This window comes from Dendroctonus ponderosae, unplaced genomic scaffold, assembly GCF_020466585.1.
Source record: "Dendroctonus ponderosae isolate FM_Combo_2020 unplaced genomic scaffold, Dpon_F_20191213v2 Dpon_F_20191213_61, whole genome shotgun sequence".
NCBI classification, from domain to species: Eukaryota; Metazoa; Arthropoda; class Insecta; order Coleoptera; family Curculionidae; genus Dendroctonus; species Dendroctonus ponderosae.
The window spans coordinates 18720-39467 of record NW_026018825.1 but is presented as its reverse complement, the minus strand read 5'-3'; the positions used below and the strand labels follow the sequence as shown (position 1 = coordinate 39467).

The 20748-nt window shown below is 31.2% G+C and overlaps 1 protein-coding gene across 9 annotated transcripts; it reads right to left on the bottom strand.

Moving 5' to 3' along the window:
• Nucleotides 1–488: 488 nt before the first annotated feature.
• LOC109533085 lies at nucleotides 489–19043 on the bottom strand. 9 transcript variants are annotated; one of them, XM_019898311.2, is made up of 10 exons: nucleotides 18843–19036; nucleotides 18710–18783; nucleotides 17235–17495; nucleotides 7707–7845; nucleotides 3687–3860; nucleotides 3379–3632; nucleotides 3061–3314; nucleotides 2652–2952; nucleotides 2219–2597; nucleotides 489–1704 (listed from the first exon to the last, which is right to left on the bottom strand). In XM_019898311.2, exons 3-10 carry the CDS (start codon nucleotides 17246–17248, stop codon nucleotides 1342–1344), a joined length of 1878 nt encoding a protein of 625 aa, XP_019753870.1. In that variant the 5' UTR covers nucleotides 17249–17495; nucleotides 18710–18783; nucleotides 18843–19036; the 3' UTR covers nucleotides 489–1341. The 9 variants fall into 9 exon arrangements, with proteins under 9 accessions (XP_019753870.1, XP_048523894.1, XP_019753869.1 ...); XM_048667937.1 differs by having other exon boundaries at nucleotides 17235–17382; XM_019898310.2 differs by having other exon boundaries at nucleotides 18710–19043.
• Between the last annotated feature and the right edge of the window lie 1705 nt (nucleotides 19044–20748).

The following is a 20748-nucleotide window of genomic DNA, read 5'->3' as shown; positions in this document are numbered from 1 at the left end:
GGTGCTGAAAATATGTAAAAGTTTGATTATTACTGCAAATACCGGAAATCGTCTATTATTCAGAATATATTATTTAGTTTTTTGTTATCGGGAAAGTTTTTAACCCCAAAAAAAATGCCACATTTCAAGGAAAAGGTGTTTCATTGGGCATCTTTCATGGGGAAATATAAAAATGAAATTTTAATAATTCATTTTTTGTTACGTGTTGAAAGTTGTTCAGTTTTTGATGTTACCAACATTAACATGTTTAATACTGTAAAACCTATTTTCTTCTCTATTATTGAGCGCAGTAGTATTTCGGGTTAATCACTAATTGAATATTATCCCACTTTACATTTAATATTTACTGGGCGTTTATAAATGTTTAAGTTTGCCGGTTTTCTTACGCTTTTAGCCGAAGTTCCACACGTCCAATTTCACGTATTAGCTAACAAAATAATACTGTTTGGACACAATGATTTAAAGAACTATGAATCAAACACCACCTCCTTGAATAACAACTTTATTTTAATAGTATTATTAACGCTACAATGCATAAATATATCACTATTCGAAAAATGCAAACTTGAAACAGTGTAAAGGTACAAAATGATTAAGTTTATCTAAAATATGTACGTGGAATGATCTAATTTATTGACATATTTTGCTATTTCCTATGTTATAACATTTTTCAACAGTCTTCAATTTCTAAATACTGGACAGGAATGTAAATGATTTAAGTGTATCTATATCACTAATATTCATTACCTAGGTAAATATTTTCTCAAATGCCACAATTGCTAGAACAGTTTATTATGGCTATTCCACAGGCAAAATGTCTTTATATCGTTGATTAATTGATATAAAATAATTAGACTGATGGAGATTTTGCCAATGGAGCAGCCTTTAGAAGATATTGTTACCACTAAATGAAATACTGATTGCATTTGTCGGAAATGATTGAAAATTGTGTATATTTCACATAATGTTTGTACAAGGGTGATATTATTTGTTTAAAAGGACGGCTTTAGCTTTTCGTACACAATCTTTAACGCTTCAAAGTGGATATGAATCTTCAGTCTCAAGGACTAAACATTGATACTTGGGTATCAAAAAGATATGATAGTGAATTTACTATGCTTGCATTGATTTCGATCTTATTGAGTAACAACCGATTTCTTATGATATATCGCAGTTTAGTTACAACAATTCCTATTAATCGATTCAAATAGGCACCATAAACAGTTCTTTGGCATCAAAACTGGAATGTATTAATTTAATTAAAAGTAATTCAAGAATCATGTGCTAGAGGGTTGCGTGTGCCAATAGAAAACTCACATTCTTTGGTTTACGAAAAGCTCGTCAAGGCAAAGGTTTAGGTACATTTTCATCAAATTGCCCCACGTAATTGCCTTTCGGATGATAATTGCACACAACATAAGTTTGACCCTTTGCATTTTTCGCAATTCCCACTCCCAACTCTTTGCTGTCTTTCCAGATAATTTGGGTAAAGTGTAAACTTTCTTGAGGAACTCTCGATCTGTTGTATGAGTGCTTTTTGATTTCATCGTACCATTCTTTCACAGCATCGCGAGCAGTTGGTACATAACTATAATCCGAAGAGTACATTGAGAATATGTTTTCTCCATATTGGTTGTTTGCTCGATGTTGTAGGCTGGTAGTGCGTGCACACGTTTCAGCCCACTCTTGTGCATATTTGGAGATCTGAAAAATTGTAATTTCGAGTTAGGTTTTTTACTTAAAACATTTTAATTTGGTGGAGTAATGTTTGAGCTTTTGGGAGAAATTTAATTCGAGATGTACAAATCAATTGTGGCTTAACATGAATTAACATTTTTATCGACATGCAATTCTGTTTTATTTGTTGCTTTTTACATTAAAAAGTCGAAGCATTTGCATTTTGACGCAAAGCTCCGTTAAATGTGAGTGTTCAGTTTATCTCTTGATACAATAATAATTAGAGTTAGAGGGAGAGCGTGTAACATTTACACACATTTGATATAATTTAAAGCCTTTTTGGGTTTCGATTTTCTTCAAAACTCATCAGTTATTCATATTAATTATACGAAAAATTGAATTACTATTTTTAACTATGATTTTTGAATTTTTTTTCTTAAAGGGTTTCTGAATTTCAAATCTGCTGTAAAAATGACGTAAAATTTTTGAAACTGCCCGCACAATGTCGATTACATCTACATCTACATTTGTAAAGTCTTACTTCATAGTTTAGCACCAACTGTGGAACCCCATGTTTTCGTCTATATTCGTTATGAACTTGAAGAGCATCTTTAGCAAAACTTCTAATATCAAGTTCATCGTTTTTCTGCTTTGGATCTGAAGCGGCTTGAGCTGCGTTTTGCGCCATATCCGGAATTGAATCGTAAAATGTAGGTTTGAGGGGAGGACAGTTTTCTACATAGTGTCCCACAAAATTTCCGGCAGGGGAATAGTTAGCAACCACGTAGATGCTACCTTGGCTTGATTTTGCAACACCCACACCAAGAGATTCGCTGGATTTCCAGATCACTTGCGTGAAATGACCGGATTTCAAAGTACTTGGTTCACGACTGAATGGGTGATCTTTGATTTCCTCGTACCTGTGCATTCAAATCGAAATAAAATCATGTATTTTGGCAAAAAATAGTTCTTACCAATTATCTACTGGTGTGTTTCCATTGACTCTGAAGCTTGGATCTGATGTATAGAGGCAGTAAATATTCTCCCCATAGTTGCTTTCAGGTCGATGTTCCAGAATATTTTTCGAAGCCAGATGCTTCGCCCATTCTTCGGCGTATTTGCAAAGGCTTTTGTCCAATTTCAATGGGGGAACACCGTGTCTTTTTCGATATTTGTTGTGCGCGTTGAGAAAGTCGTCCTCAAAGTCTCCTTCGGTCACTGAGCGCAGATCTCGAGTGGAGCTTTTAGAGCTGAGAGATAAGCGACCGAGTTGAGCTAATAAATATAAAACAGAGTTTAGATGGTTTTGACACAAAATATACGGTTTGAATTTGACAAAACGAAGTAATTTCAATGTTAAAATTCAGTATTTTAGCAGCTTACTTGGTAATTCTATAGTGTTATTGTTGTTGTTGTTGTAGCTGGGGGACAGTCCTCCAGGTGGTGGAACGTTTTCGTCAAAACTCCCAATCATATTTCCAGGTGGATAATAATTCGCAACTACAACCACTTTTCCTCCCATTTTTGCAAAAGCCACGCCTAGCTGCTTAGACTCCTTCCATATGACTTGGGTGAAATGTCCAGAAGCCAGACTTTGGGGCTCCATGCCAAACTTATGCAGCTTTATCTCATCATACCTGCCAGATTTGCAATTGCAGTAGTTTTAGATTTTCTATAAATGAGTGCTTGCGTGCTACTCACCAACTTTCCACAGCTTTTCTCCCAGATACTGTGAAATTGGGATTCGACGATTGCATCATAAAAATATTCTCGCCATAGTCCCGATTATTGCTATGCACTAAAGCTCCTTTCCTGATCAGATGGTCGGCCCATTGCTGGCTAAACTTGCAAATCTCCTTATCCAACTTTAAAGGTGGGACTCCATGCTTCCTGCGATATTCATTGTGGGCTTGCAGACATTCAGTTTGAAAGTCCATTTTCCGATGGAGCGGTTTCTGAAAAATTAGTCGTTGCCTATTAATGAATTAACCAATTATTTAATATTTTACCTTGATACTCGTTGGCTTATTGGGGCTTCTTGTGATTTTTTCTGCAAGTGCTCTGGCGATATCAGGGTGGCACTTGTGCTCGAAATCCTTTTTCTCAGTAGTGACTTTACATTCAGTTCTTTGCCCTCGGAACGTTTCGATTGTTTCTCTTGTAACCGTTTCCAATGTTGGTTCCTGCAAGATTAAAATACGCGGCGTTTCATATTAATGCGCAAATGTTTTAAGGTGAAGTTTAGAAGGATTTATTGAGCCCTTCATGGTTGTTGCAGCTAAATAGTTTTACTTATGAAATGCTAGAATTTTGGATCTCTTACAACCAGTTGAGCCTTATTTTGTGGTGATATTCTGCTCACGAGTTCCGATAAAACCTTATATTAAATTATCTTACAATCAGTTTTAAGTGAGGATTTTGCTACCAAGAATGACGATTTTTGCCCTATTTTTAACTAGCTTGGTGTGAGTGGAAAATGTTAAATTCGTCTGAAAAATTAGTTCGTTGAAAAATTGAGTAAAAAAATGGTAACGTCATTCTGATGCGCTCGCTCTGTATACAGGGTGATCCTGTAACTCATTTAAATCTTGGAGTTTCAATCTCGACTATTAAAATTCTATAAATTATTCTTGATCAGAGTTTATAAGCTTTTAATGCTTAAATATCTATGTAAGGAAAACTTAAGAAGCATTAGTTCAAGTGCTTTTCAATTAATAAAAAATATAATCCAAATTGTCTAAACTAATCGGTTTTCACTGATTACTTAGGTGATGGTGTTATGTTTTATGACTACGTGACAATCACAGCTAATTTTCAACAGATAAATGCTTCAACCCGCAGTTCAGGCTTCTTACTCCACATTTATTGTACATTTTTTTTTGTTTCAAGGTTTAATTAATTTGACGAAATGTCCAATTAGAGAGACGTTTTGTAAGTGCATGACACTGTTCGAATGAATTGCTTGAAAATTTCCAATTGCATGGCTGATTTCTTTCACAGTAGACCATAGAAAATTAAACATCTCCTGTGTTGCGGCCGTATGTTGGCTAATTTCTCACATCTCACTGGTTCTTAGAGATTTTGATTTTAGAGAAACTGCATTTTGTAGAAAACTGAGAATACAAGCAAAACATTTCAGATATTTTCCTACTTTAATATTGCAAATAACTGCTGTTTAAATAAACGATCGTGATTTACCTGCATTGACCCGTAATTTGCATTTCCCGTCGGATGTTTGAATTGATGCTTTCAATTTATTAACAGCATTTATTAAAGGCGGAAGCACAAGTTGTCGTTGCTGCATATGTAATTTTTATTGTATTGCATAATTTGTACTGAAGGTTTTTCTGATTTACTTAGATTTATTGTCACTTTTATTATTATATTAGGGACCTAAGCTGCATTGGAATCAACAGAAGGTAGTATTTACATAAATAGGATCGCACAAAAGCTAAGCACAATTATTTGAAGGCCTTTTAGATGAAATTTTATTACCAACGATATCCAGTATATCTATTAATCGATTTATCATTAAAGCATTAAGTGATTAGCACTCTTGCACGCAATTTCGTTTAGTATACGAACGAGTTTTGTGCTGTAATAGAGTTACTATAAATTGAAAAATATGCTTAAGTTGCACCATTAAACTAAATCAGAAGTCGTTAAAAATGGGAAAACTAGCAAATCAGCAAAATTTTACTAACATTGTTAAGAAATAATCCAGCTTTTAAGTCGCTTATTCCATTAGTTACAACAAAATTTTTGAGGAGTGGCAATATTGCCACATTATCATGGATATACAAGTATGTAATGAGTTGGACACGCGTTGTTCTTAGTTAAAAAGGAACCCGTTATCTGACTAGTAAACTTTTTTTAAAAAAGTTCCTTAATTAAATAATTAATATCCAATATTCGCTATTAGTAGTGTTTAAGCGTAGTATAAGAGGTCTGTTACTAAAATACAGACATTTAAATTGTAACTTTCTTTATTATATACACTTGTGGGATACAAAAAAGTGATTGAAATTTAAAAAGGGCAAGAAAGTGGCAACAAAATTACGAAAGAGCATTTTAAATTCCAACTTGTTTTGTTTTATTATCTGTAAACTGTTCTAATTCTTTCTAATAAGGATTGAAAAAGTGTTTTACTTCCGGCTGCTTAAACTGAGACTTTTGAAATTTTCTAACTTAACTTCCAAAGTCATACAAAATAATTACTCACACTCACCAGTTGCAGGCAAAATTAATATTATTCAAAACTACCACAGACACCAAAGCATCCACCTATCTGGAAATTATTGTGTGAGGACCTTTATATTATCGATTAATATATTATCTAAAAGGGAGGGAATAATTTGCGGAATTGTTGAAGATTAGATATCAAAATTTACTCACGGTGGATATAAAGTTAAATGAGTAACGGATAATTTGTTTAGGGATTAGGATGGATTTTTATTTCAAGCTACAGGGCGCAACATAAGCCGAACAATTTCAGGCAAAACTGACGGCTTTTCAGTTCACAAAAAAGTACTAAATATTCCTTGACTTGATTCGCAAAATCTTTTTAGTATGTCTTTTGCCAGTCAATTAGTTTTGCTGGATTAAACAACATATTTCTTTTGCAGTTGGGTTTTGTTGATTAGGATTAACGGAAGAATATTTATTAAATATTTTGATATCCCTATATGTATATCAGAAATGAATCAGAAGGATATCTTAGAATGCCTACTGTAATAGGTTTTTATCATTTTGTTAATCCGTACATCAGTAATAGTAAATTTGTAGAAATTTAATGGTGTCACATCACATCTATTAGATATTGCTGTTTGTTTCATTACTAGACATTTGTACTAAAAAACGCGATTCCAGTTTTTTATTGTCTTGTACACTTCAGGTTGTCATTGTACGTATCTAAAATTTAGCTTAGAATTGCCCTCAGTATGTTCCATCAGAACACCAAAAATACATTACATATTTAGTTAATGCATTTGCTTAATACGCTTTCCCAATATTTATCTTATCAAATTTGTCCACTACACGATGCAACCAACTTATCCCTTTGCGATTTTAAATTTAATAATTCGTTTAATTTAGAGTTAGTTTAAATTTATTGCGTTGGTTAGTGTTAGTCTCGTTTACTTTTTAATACAAATTTGAAAAAAAATTTACATAAGAAAATACACTAAAGCATTAAAGATGTTAATTTGCAATACAGTTCATACATATTTGCCATGTTCTATTTTCTTTCATAAGCGTATCCTTCAGCATGTTTTTAAAAGCAATTTCGTTTTCACGAACATATTTAAATTGTCATAAATTGATCAACTCATTAACAACCGATGTTTATTAGCTCTGTTTTCCAATAGATAAGCGATGGATACGTTTCCCATTGTAATTTCTATGCGTTAATCCACTAGGCCTAAACGGGATTAGTGTCTCTGCAAGTAGAAATTTCAGTTTAATTGATAAATAACGTATTTTTCAACCAAATGTTAGTTTCACATCATTGGTAATTGTCTAAAAAGAAACGGTTATAGTTGGATTCTTAATTACAGTTACTCCCCATAGAATATGAATTATTATTAAATACGGAGATATATTTTTAACAAATAGATATCTTATTTTTTGCACGTATAATTCGCTCGATAACACTTGTGCCTTTAAATTTTTAAGACATTAAATCGTATTTAAACATAGTTTAATTGATTAATTGTTGACAAGTTACCAGGATGATTAAGCTATTTTGATTTCGTCAATAAGTCAATTCCTTGAATCGGATTTTGTTGATCGTGTTCTAATATGGCAACACTCGTTGGTACTAAAGTTGCAAACAGCAGTTTTCAACAGTTGACTTTTTTTAAACAATTTCATTCAGCTTAATGCCGTAATAAGCTGATGAAACTGAATTACTTACAAGCGCTTGTTAACTTTGGGTTATTTGCGAACTATTCTTGTTACTTTTTATTATTTTATATTTTCATCTTTTAACAAATATCCGATAGGATTTAGGAACCTTGCGCTCTTCTTACCTCTCCATTTTTCATGGAGGCAAATGTTCGTTGATCAGTTTTTCGTACCATGACGATTCTGCTCGACCCATCATGACCATGAGCGGTTTTCCTGAATCGATGCAAATCAGTCAATGATCCAGGAAAAGTGGATTTTCGCCTGAAAAAAATTAAAGACTCATAATCATAAATTTATCTAAAGTGAATGTATGAACGTATTGTGATTAGAACTAAATTTGGAAGACTTTGCATGCAGAAGAATAATTTTCGGTTAAATAGTTGACGAACAAACTCAATGAAAAGCTAGCTGGCATATATGCATAAGTGGAGAAATTGTCACGTAAAATAAATTCATATGTTCCATTATAATGATGTAGATAATTGTAAGTTTTTATTTACGACGCATTATACAAACAGACACGCGATCTTCCATGTAAAGCTTTCCTGCAAAAAACAAGTTATTTAATGACTGAATGTTCTTTTCTTCCTCAAGCAGTTGCATGACAATAAAATATGCTTTTATTGAAAATTTCGGTATTTAAAATACACAGTATTTTATTAGAAAGCTGTAAATTGGGATTACATTTTTCATCTAGATTTAATAACGTCTGAAGCTAATTTTTATACTTTTTTTGATTAAAATTATAGATCCTCGTTCTTATGAAAATAACAGTTTGTAATATATTTAATAGCCCAACCAGAGTTAGGATTTACTGACATTTGTTCAAACTGGAATTTTTCGTGTTTAAACGTCGTGGAAAATATTTTTTTTCCGGCGTTTTGAAACCACCAGTTTAAAGCTATATCAGCAAACCCTAACACTTTTATATATTGTTGTTTTACTGTTAATTTTTGTAATATTCATGAAGGCAAATCGTTGAGCTTAGGAGAACCATCGAAGAGAAATTTTATTTGATTTCCTGGTTCATTGACTATACTCACTGTGGATTTTAAAATATAATTTTAAGACCAAACATTTTTTTAAGAGGTTCCTTTTCTTAGTAGATGTTTGTCGGCATACAATAGTTTAGTTTTCTGAACATTTCTTTGCAATTTTCTTGAAGAGAAGCTGTAATTTTTTTCAAATTCTCAAAATTCTCAATAAATTTACACGCACAGAATCTTTTCATATCTAAAACCCCCTAAAAAATACATCAATACTAACACCACAAGTAGACAATCCACTAGCATTTTCACTCCAGTTTTTCTTCGCAAAAATAAAACAACACCAGCGTAACCGTTAAAGTTTTGTTTTGAACTAGACAAAATAGCGAGACCGTTTTGTTTTGCCTTTCCATTCTTGGTTCCGTGTTAGCGCCCATGTGTAACCAAACAACCGGTACCACTCTTCATAGTCATAGTTTTTGATTAGCTAGATCAGGTGCCACATGATTCTACTGTGAACGATTAATCTGCCTGGCTTGCGAAATGTTGGCTAATTTAAATTGGGATGACGATTTTCAACATCGATTTATAAAACTGCGAAGCTGGAATCATCAGGAATTTTTAAAACTTTTTTGGTGGCTTTTGTCTGTGATAGATGAAGCCGGGCAGTATCATCTTAATCATACGCGTCATGGTAATACAAGTTTATCTATAGATATTAGAAATAATATATTTTTGTGTTAATGAAAAATACTTACTCTGTTAGTTATTTTTATTTAAATTTAATAACTTTTCTTCTTCTAAATTTTGATGATGAAGTTTAACGTATCAGTGAAGACATTTGAACTGTTGTACAATTTCCGTTTTCATAAACCGTGTTTTTGACTTGAACTTTAGTAGCTTTTCTGATTTCACTGAACAAGCTAATTACTACTGTGAAAAGGTGTTTATCATTAAAAAGAGCGTAATTTTTCGAGTAAATTTTAATTATACTTTATTTCCTATTTGGCAATAGTTGGCAATTGCAACGGAAATGGGAAGTACTGTTCTATCGGCTTTCGTGTCGAAATTTGATAAAACGACAAAGAAAGTAGTTGCACAAAACTATTTGGCGATTAGTTTTATACTTGTGGAAAGTCGCGGCGATAAGTTGGAAAGCAAAGCTAAAACAATTGAGCAAGTAATACCTTATTCCTAAATATTGTGTCTTTGAGACTACAGGGCGATTATTATAAAAATAATCGTCCGAATTAACGTATTTTGAAGCTAAAAATTTCACTATTTTAATGAAAAACCCTGCATATTGTTAAATTATTGTTAAATAATATAATACTAATTTAATAGTAATTTAACAATATTGAGTGCAAAGATAGGCTTAAAAATTAAATAATATACATTAAAATACCCCATATTTTCGGTGTGGGTTAACACGTATAACATGCAATTTGAAATGACCAAATTACTTAATCAACGGAAAAATAGTTAAAAAGTAATATTTTGGAGTTTGAAAATACGTTAATTTGCGCGATTATTATGACCGCTCTGTAATTTGAAAGACAATATTTTGCATACCAAATATTAATATAGTATATGTTCTTTCTCCAGCCAAATTTCAAAAATTTCTCTCTCAAGACGAAGGACTAAAAAATTATGAAATTTTCGATCATATTTTATATAGCAAAAAGCAATTGAAATTTACGTATATTTATTCAAAAATCAAATAAATTATAGGAGTGTTTCATCAGTTTTTCTGTGCTTCATAATTGAATGATGTTTTTTTGTGAATATTGAGAAGTGCTTTTAGTACTATAACAAATAAGACCGATGAAAAATATTATTTTTTGTTAAAAGCGTGCATTTTTTTCAGAAAAATTGATGACCGTAATGCGACTATGATTTTGCATTTGTTTCTTCTTAATCTGCAAATTTTTCAAATTTTATGTTGAAACTTCTAAAAACAGTTTTTGCTTCGTGCATATCTTTTAAAGCGGTGTTGTTGGTTCTTCAGAACTTAAGGATGGTCATAGTTTGCACAAAGTATTTTAGGTCTAAATGCCGACTTTTTCAATTAATTTTTAGCATTTTTTAATGGATTTATTATCTAATAATATCAGCTAATAGGATTTCCTGCAGCTGCAATACATGAATTTTTGTACTTTCTTTGGTATTAGAAGCGCAATTAGACAACCTGTTGGATATAGGATATTCCATTAAAAGTAATTAAAAATAATGGAAAAATCATGTTTGAAATGTCGATATTCAAACATAAATACTTGCATACTGAGAAAGAAAATAGATCTAGACATAGAGAAGAAATCAATGTATGTAAATAGCGTACCTAAAGCAGGCGATATTTGTTGATAGCAAATTCTATTCAAATAAATGTGCTTTTTCATTATGATCGCCCTGTGCATGTTTTATTCATTTTAAATGTTATCCTACAATTTTTTTGTGGATGGTTAGCGAAAAACTGTCAACTAACGCCTATAATTAAATGAACGCCCTGTGCATGGATTTATGTAATTTGCGAGTAAATGTTTCAAAAACGACGTTCATCCGCAACCAGAATATGTAAATAAATACAGATGAAGGCAGTTCTTTTAACTTTAACTAAGATTTTGAATAATTTTCCTCGCGTTTGAATTCTTAACAATATTGATCGTTATTTAATTCCTTCTTTAAACGTTAAAACTTTTTTGCGACGGTTCTCTTGCCATGAGCATAGCGATACTTTACATAATTTAATATTGTTATGAATGTGGTCTTGGTACTCGGCATTAAAAAAGTTTAATGTTGTTCTTGCTCATTAATATATTTTTTTGATGTATCAACGACATAAAACGCGTTTTAATTTCTCATTAAAAACTGCTTCATGTAGATTCATTAGCATAATTATCAATATTTTAGGATACGTATTAACTACATTTTGCACGAAATATTGAAAATGCCGTTCAATAAAAATGTCTACAATAAATTGAACCACAATCTAATGGGTTTAATTAAGAAAATGTTAGTTTCCTCGATCCTTGATCGTTCATTTGTAACATTTTCTGCTTTCACCGAGCATGATAATTATCGCGAAAAAGTACCTATATCTAAACAGTGAACATGCCACTTCTGCTAGCAAATGGTGTTTGAAAAATCTAATTAGATTTAATTAATACTTATTTGGTTATTGTTGGGCTGGAAATAGTAACGGAAATAAACGATACTGAAAGTTGGGATGATTTGATGTTTGATTTAAAAATTCGTTATCATCGAGTTAATACAATAAGCAACGTTTAATTGAAAGTGACTAGTAAGGTGGCTCCTCGTTCAAAATGTTTTTAATAATTAGGTTCATTGCGTTGCTTTATTAACTGTCTGCTTATTTCACACTATATTGTCCATTTAATTCTTTTTTAATTACACGCAAAAGCTTGCTTACTTATTTATTAACATAAAAACTGTTACCAGCATACTTTTCATTTGACAATTGGTTCGAAGCATCTCAAAAGGTGAATGATTCGAACTTAAAATCCATGGGGTTTCAAGATATGATCAAATATTTACAAATTTTATGCCCTTGTTCAGAGAGATTTATAATATTTTCGTTTATGAATGTTTTTTACTTACGAGATAAGCTCTCGTTTAATGTTGCGAAACAAGTCATTGTTTTCTCGTTTGGATTGTAGGTGTTTGTTGTATAACCATTACCCGTGGTGTAACTCATGGTAGATTAATACTCAATTTTAATCAGGTTACTTTTAGCACACAGCTTTATGGTGTGTTGGTTTTTCGTGACAATTTACTCGTTGGCAACCTATTTTTAAAGGAAAATGGAAAATTATCTACTTAGTAAAACTTTTTAAAGATAAGGAATACTTGATTGTAGAATTTGGCTTTAGTCCAAGCGTTACATAGTTTGAGCATTTCAAGCTTTGATGCTTGCTTTTACGCGATAAAAGCCAAGTTTTGAAAGTCGCTTTGCTGCCATCAAGAATAATACAGAGAGCATTATATTTAATTTAGAATAATTGATTAAGAAATGTGAATATTGATATTTTACGTCAATTTTTATACTTATTTTTGTTTCATTAATTAGTGAACGAATTTACTAATCGGGTATTATTTTAGTGTGCGGCCATTTGCTAAGTTTCTTTGTCTCGTGGTTGGAACTTTCCAATCGATGTTACGTAAATTAATTGGGTTTTATGTTAAAATGTAATTGCCATTTTTTGCAGTACAGCAAAGGAATTTGCTATTGACCTATAAATTGTTAACAGGGTTACAATGAGTTTAATCAAACGAGAAAAAATGTTAATGTTTCAATTAACTGACTATACTTTTGCTGCGCTTATAGTTATATAATGCATCATTTTTATATCATTGCGTAAACTCTCTATTAACGAGCCTTTTTTGCAGTAGTTCTATCCACAAATTTTAAGAATTAAGCAAGATGAGTCGATAAAATAATAGGAGTCACTAATTTCAGGTACCTAAGTAACTGAAAACAAGTTTTTCAGACTGAAAATGACACAAAATAATACATAAATTACATATGCTCCCACTCAAATTATAATTTTCTGAAATAAAGGAAAGCAAACAAGATGTTATAGTTATAAAGATGAATTATCGTCCTAGGCGATGGTCAAAAATAAGAACCGAATGCAAGCATACTTTTTAAATAAATTACTGTATTATTAATGGGCGGAAAAAACATCCCCTCTTCAAATTTTATACCATTGCTTAAACTTGTTTGCTAACTTTGCTGTTAATTTTATTTGTTTCAATTCAAGCACTAATTAACAGTACAGACCAACTTTTGTATTAATTGAAATATGAATGATAATTTCACTAAGAATTATAAATATGATTAGATATTTATTTATTTCGCGTATGGCGTCTCAACACATTACACAATACAATACAACAATATAAAACAAACTTAGTTGAATTTACAAACAAACGATTACATGAAAAAATAAATAAATGATCAGAGAAAAAATGGACGTTCACCAATTTTTGCGCCAAAGTTGAGACAAGACAAAACGAATGGACAGACTAATGGAGTTTAAAAGAAACATTAATTCCTTTTGTGCACAAATTTATTGAATGAGCAAGCTTTCCTTCAGATTTGAACTGAATCAAAATTGTTTAAACCTAAATTAGTGTCGATGCAATGGCGAATGGAAATTAAGTAGTTGTATTTTCAATGTTCTTAAGACTTTGATCATTAGATCATCATTCAGTATGTTATTAATAAAAAATTCCCCCAGCGAAATAACCGCGGAAAAAAAATTGGGAACCTTCAAAAAGATGAATAAAACCGAAAGAATTAAATTTAGAAAAAGTTTTGAAACGTTTGGCATATACAGGCTCCTGCACTTTATGCAATTTTCTCATTAAATTTGTCCTTATAATTAAAACTGCCTCCGATACAGTTACAGGCATGCACAGCATGCTTCCTGTTTGGAAAATCATAACAATCCATATAACCTCAACATGACCTACTAATAATGAAAAAAAGCATTTTACCTTGATGGGGTAGAACAAGCTGAAACCGACATAATTCACTTGAAATGCGCTGTGGTATTGATTAAATCTTCAAATTGACTATGCCTATGCTGCAGTTTTGCAGCAGGAAATGCCGATCTTTTCAGGATTACCGAGGGGATGAAAAATGGACAATTTACCTAAATACTAGAGACATGCGCTGGTTTTCTCCAAGTTCATGGATATTGCTTGTGGAGCGTTTAGTACAGGGACAAATGTTTTCCAGCTGCTTAGTTGGATATTCCAAAATGTTCTCAATTTAAAATTAATTTATAGAATTTTTTTTGCTTTTGCTTTTAGCTTTTAGCTAATAGTCAGTGGACAGCTACTCAAATTAATTGCCACTAAAACGACATATAAATGTATGATTCACATATAAACTCGACAATTCAGTCGAAATATTTATAATTCGATTGCGGTCAATTTTAATATTTGGCCAGCAGTGACAAAGTGCCCTAAAATGGTTCAAAAAGCACATCTTGAACAACATTCCTACAAATTTCTAGCCAGAAAATGGATGATGGATTAGTGGTTTTGAAGAAAAGCATTTTTTTGCTACCAAAATTCCCAGAGCTGAAAGTTTTAAAGTTTTTCGTATAGAGTACGCAGGATGATTTTTAACTTAATATTTTCTTTTAACAGTAGATAGAAATTATCTCAATAATTTATCTCAATCTCTCAGAAAGCCGTTTCCTAACTCTTTCCTTAGTTGGAAAATATCGGCGGTTTTCACACCTAAACGCGAACTTTGAATATTACAGATTTTGCGAAAATGTGAACAAAATATCCTAAGATTTATTTTGTCAATGGTTATGCTGCTTTAAAACTACTTAATCCATAGGTCTCTTGAAATTCCAACAAATATCAATCAAAAAGTCTCTGATTAGACCTGATTGATTTACGATTTTTTTCTCACATTTCAGGAACACTTTGAGCTAGAACGCCCATTTTTACACCACTGAAAATTAAGTAACAGATGTAACATTTACCGAGTGAAATGTTACTTGTTTCCATATTTCGAAAATGTAGTGAATGAAAATACGGTATATTCTTGAGCACTATGTATTCTTAAAAGGAAAATATAAACTTCAATACATTTATTCATTCTCGGTAATGTGAAAAATTCTTAGAACCGAATGTGAATGCACTATCATAAATCATTTAATTGACATGTAATTTGTCTCTACTTTATCTGAACTTTCACACGTTTCTACAAAGATAAAAAATAAGTTCGTAAAAAGTAAACATTGCATTTTTTCAGAAATATTCTGATAAGATTAGTACATTTTCGTACAACTTCGTGTTACTTCTTGAACGTGGTGTAAACTTTTCGAAATAACTGCTTTTATTTTTTACTCGATTTATTCTTTATTTATTAAATAGCGAAATTTAGGAAACATTTAAAAAATAACCTAATTACACTTAAATAATCCGTTCAGATAGAAAGTTTCTATAATTTGTTAGCCTGTGACCTTGAAGCAATAAGGAATTTCTGCAAAAAAAAGTTCTACACTATGTCTGTAAATAAAAGCACTTCATCTAAATTTTATTTCGATGAAAAAAACTATTTCTTGTTTAATTCTCTATGTGAAAAAGGCTGAACACTTTAAGAAGACCGTTCAACATCGTTTAGAAATGCTTTCTAGACTTATTATTAGACGCGCAAATTAGATTATTAAAAGCTTCCTTAAATTATTATTGGTAGTGTCGAAAAAACAAATAAATTCGGTAATTCGTTGTTTGAAACCCACAATGAACACTTTATACAATACAGATTTTTAGATCAGAGACATTTTTCATATCAGAGAAGACGTTTTAATTCAATTCAACCATTCAATTGGTAATTCGGTTCTTTGAATTGACGAACTTAAAATCAGAGAAAATGCGGAATCTAAACCGAAATCGAGAAATAATGTTTAAAAAACAGATTTTTCATTTTATTTTTAATCTCTTGCCGACAGAAATTGAAACGAAAATATTTTGTTAAACTTTTTTGTTGTCCTAGAACACTCCGTTTTTTGGGATCAATTTGAAATCACCTTGTATATTACAAATATTTATAGATCAAACTTAATAAAGTAATTTATAAATCGTACTGTGCAAAAAACGAATACATAATCATATTTTCAATTTTAATGATTATTGACATGGATATTTCAGTATTAAAAGATGTAAAAAATTGGGTAATTTTTAATGTTTTAAAAAGTTTTTTACGTAAACAGCGTTAAATAATTATAAAATTAGAAATGCTCGCAAGTCTTTTAATGCTAAATATCATCTAGATTTAGCATACACAAAATACTAAATTTTATTAAGTTGTTTAAAGGAATCGTATCCGACCAGACCGATTTTCCAAACTCTTTAGTAAAAGTGTAGTAAAAGCAAAAAAGGTGTCCTGTAATTTTGTATTCCTTTGGCTCAATTTTGTGACCAAATTTGTTGTTTTCCGTGTTTGCAAATTATACGATTCCTATGTGGAGTGAAAACATTTCTTCACATCTTTCACATCTCATTACTAAAACCTTCATTTCTTTAATGATCTTCCTTACTGTGTTTGATTGATGAGAGCGTTTACTTTAATTAGAATTAGATACTCACGTTTACTATAAGCATCGAATACAATTTTTAAACATTTTTTTCAACTTTTTAATCGAGCTCGAGAAAGCAGAGACGGGGACTTCTGGCAATAACTGGAGTGATTGAAAAGTATTTTTAAAGTGTAGAAACTGGTGTACAAAAGGCACATCTTCTAAGGGCATTGACTTCAAAACCATTATATAATTATTAGAAATTTTTAACGAGATTCCTGTAAAATTAAAGTTACATCGTAAATTTGTCGATTGTTAACAAAATTATTTAAAACTTTTTTATTACCTGCAACCACACGCTTTTTTAAGTTCGGGAGCTAAGGAACCGGTCTTAAACTTTTTGATTATTTACTGATAAATGCGAAACTTTTCACAGCATTTCTAGTTACATTTTAACACGTATTCGACGAAAATTTTATTGTATAGTATGTAAATATTAATAGGGTGTAATCTTCAGCTATTCTGCACGAAAACTCTTAAGTTTATCTTGGTTTTTGATGACTCAAAATTGAAAAGTAAAGCCATAATCTGTTTTATTTACCTGGCAGATTCCATTTTTGCTGAAACTGCAGTACCTGTATCAATTTAACTGGTAGTTCACCCACTGCACACAAGTCATGTAACCTATCTATTGTCCGACACACATTTTACAACTAAAAGTCCATCAACCGCTAATTCTATTTTAATAACTGCAAGTCCAAAACCATCAATTAATTTATTATTGTCAGTGGCTTTTACAATGACATTAATATACTTTTGTGGATGGGTTCGTCCCAAAAAGGATAATGGGTATTCTGTAACACTTTTAACTCGTTATCAATTCAGTTCGATTAGTATACTTTGCTGGCGGTTTATTAAGGAAGTCATTGTTTACTAGAGGATGAAATTATTTATTAATAATTTAGACAATGTGATTCATTCTCATTCATATAACTTTTCTTAAATGATTCAATGTTATTGAAATTTTATCTTTAGTTGATATAGATGATTCTTATAATACATACTTGGTGATTATATGTGACGAATAATTTTAAATTAAAAAACTTACAAAATTTTAGAAAGCCACTAGCCAATTTTCAATTATCACAAGTCAACAAGACGAAACCTATAAATTTAATCTTTTTAATCCTGATATGGTTGGTGAACTAATACTGGAGAATTTTCGATTATTTGCAAACTAATACAAGGGAATTGAAAAAAATACGTCCATCGTTGTTCATTTGCGGTTTTTTGCGTCGTTTTTAATACCTTTCTGTTCATTCATTTAGTCCTCCGACATTGTTTTGTTATTTTAGCAACTCTGGGCGCAGTTTAATTATATGTCAATTAAACTGCAGCTAATTAAGTCATGTCTCATTAAACATCTGATTCCAAGTCACGATGAGAATTGGTCAACTTGTAACGTTTTTATTCGAACGAATTAAAAGTGTACGTTTTCGATACGATACATTAAGAAAACAGTTTTCTATCTTCTACCACAGTAACATTATTACACAAATTACATTAGTTGGTTTATTTATTTTTGTATTTTCTATAGAATTTTAATTCAAAAATAACACTTTTTATTTATCGTTAAGCTTTTAAAATAAAGATTGAGGATCTGATCATAAGAAGTCCATTATAATGCTACGATATTTTACAAGTGAATACATAGTTTTATGTAACGTTATCAACAGTTTTATCAAAAACTTACTTTTTTATGAACAGGTTCCACTGTATGTAGGTGTAGTTAACAGAATAATTCTTTGGCAAGTCATTGGTACAATATAACTGGATGAAAAGCAAATTATTGCATGAAAATACAACGTTTAGATAAAAACACTTATACCACGAATGCTATTGATATTAATTACTGTTCCCGATATAATAAATTAGCAATTTATGTTAAAGCCGCTTTGATGAATGACTGAAATAAAACATATCTATTTAGATCATACCGTCAGCAAAGTACTTATATGTTTGATTAATATAAACGAATTTTTTGCTTGAAAGTTTATTTCAGATGTTTGGACTTACTGAAACCTTAATTGAAACACTAAAGTTGCATGAAATTTTCACTAAGGTCAGTCACTCACGAGTCTCCAGAATCACTGTAAAAAATTTGTTATAATCACTGAAAATATTTACACTATGATATTGTTAAGCTTACAATATGTGCGTACTGTTTAAGTTAGCGTCTACCGCAATTTTAAATTGCAAACAAACTAATAATACACTGTTGTTTGCTATGTTCCTTAGGCCACATAACTAAGATAAGAAATAAGTTACCGACACGCTAGTTAAACCCAGGCTAATGAGGAAACTATCCAGGTTTTATTGTCAATGTTTAAGCGAACTTCACTCAATAAATAAACTGATGTCCAACATTTATTGCCAATGCATTTATCGCTTTTTTTCTGGCAGTACGGGACAATTATTTTCCTACCAGCGGGTTTAGAGGTCATATTCTCGAATCAATCATTGTGGGTTTGCTTTATTGTACTAAAACTGTAAATGGGTTGAGAAGGTTTGAGGATTTTGCTGTGTGGTCAGTATTACCTTTTCACCCTGCCCTTTTTTGAAAGCGAATTTTTCCATAAATTAGGTCAAGTTTAACCGCGGAAGTTGATTATTCAAATTATTTATTATACATGTGAACACCATATAAAAAATCAATGTCGATACGAAATTTAATCAAACAATTTGAAATTTTACGACCCGAATCATTTTTTTCAAGAACTGATTTTGCAGGAAAATTAATGTATCAAGTTCACATAACGGTTTTACGAAATCTCTACCATAACAGAGCTGCAGGATCTTGAATTTAGATTTTTTTTTAAATTTTTTATAATAATTTGTCTGGTTGATCAACGATTGCTTGCACATTTGGCATACTATCCGCAAATATTGGACAATACGATTGATTAAATTTGAAATTCAATCTTATACTAGCAACTAACCATACCCAAAACAAATACTGTAATATAAGTAATTTTATAAACTCATAACAAGTGTTATGTATTATTATATATTATGTTATATATTAAGTGTCTTCTATGTATAGATTAGTTCTCTTCACAAAGTTACGACGTGCGTAAAGTTACGACGCACTCTAAAAATATTAATTCTGCAGGGTTTAAATCGAGTGATCCGATAGTCCATTTCAAACCCATCTCATTCTATCCATTTTTACGGAAAGTGTTTTTTTTTGTCCGTGAATCATTAATGTAGTGGGTCTTCATATTGAAGTAGCTACATGGAATTTCTAATATGAAGATGTACATTTTCTAAAAAACAGACACCTGCTTCTTTAAAAATTTATGTATATTTCACTATTGAATCTTAGTGGCATGAAATATAGTCCAACTAGTTGATTTCTTGTTCTGCCTCTCTACACATTCACACAAATTTTGCTTTAAACTTTCGGTTCAACGATTCAATTATAATTTTCCTCAGCCCATGTATGAACATTCTATGCATTTTTATCTGCACCTTCATCTGTAAAAATCAATTTTTTTACGAACTTTTCGTCCTCATTATGAAGTTCCATGATTGATATTTAGTCCAGCTACATCATACATACATAAGTCTTTATCTATTGAAAAAGATTCGGATACAATAGATGATCCTTCTAACCTTGTGTTGCGAATTTTTTTAAATATTTTCTACTGCAGTAACTAATCGCACATGAATGTTTGGCTTATTTTCAACAGAATTTAATTATGACTTTCAACTGATTCTCATTGTGTCCGTCCCTAAAGACCTCAAAGAATATTGCCTAAAAAGATCCAAATTCTTCAGGTCTTCTATGGAAAACTCTAAGATCTGAGATATAAATTCAACGCTGCGTAATTTTTGAGATTTCGGAAAATACGCTGCTTTATGAACTTGAAAAATGAACTTTTCATGCTGATTCAGCCCCTGATTTTTTTTAACATGGTTTCCGGGTCACTTGTCTTAAAAAATTAATCTTAAAAATATTAATAAAACATACACCCTCAAATATTTAATCATTAACTTCCTCATTTTATTCTGTCTTCTTTTACACGTACTTCCACGGTACGTTTGAGTTCAAT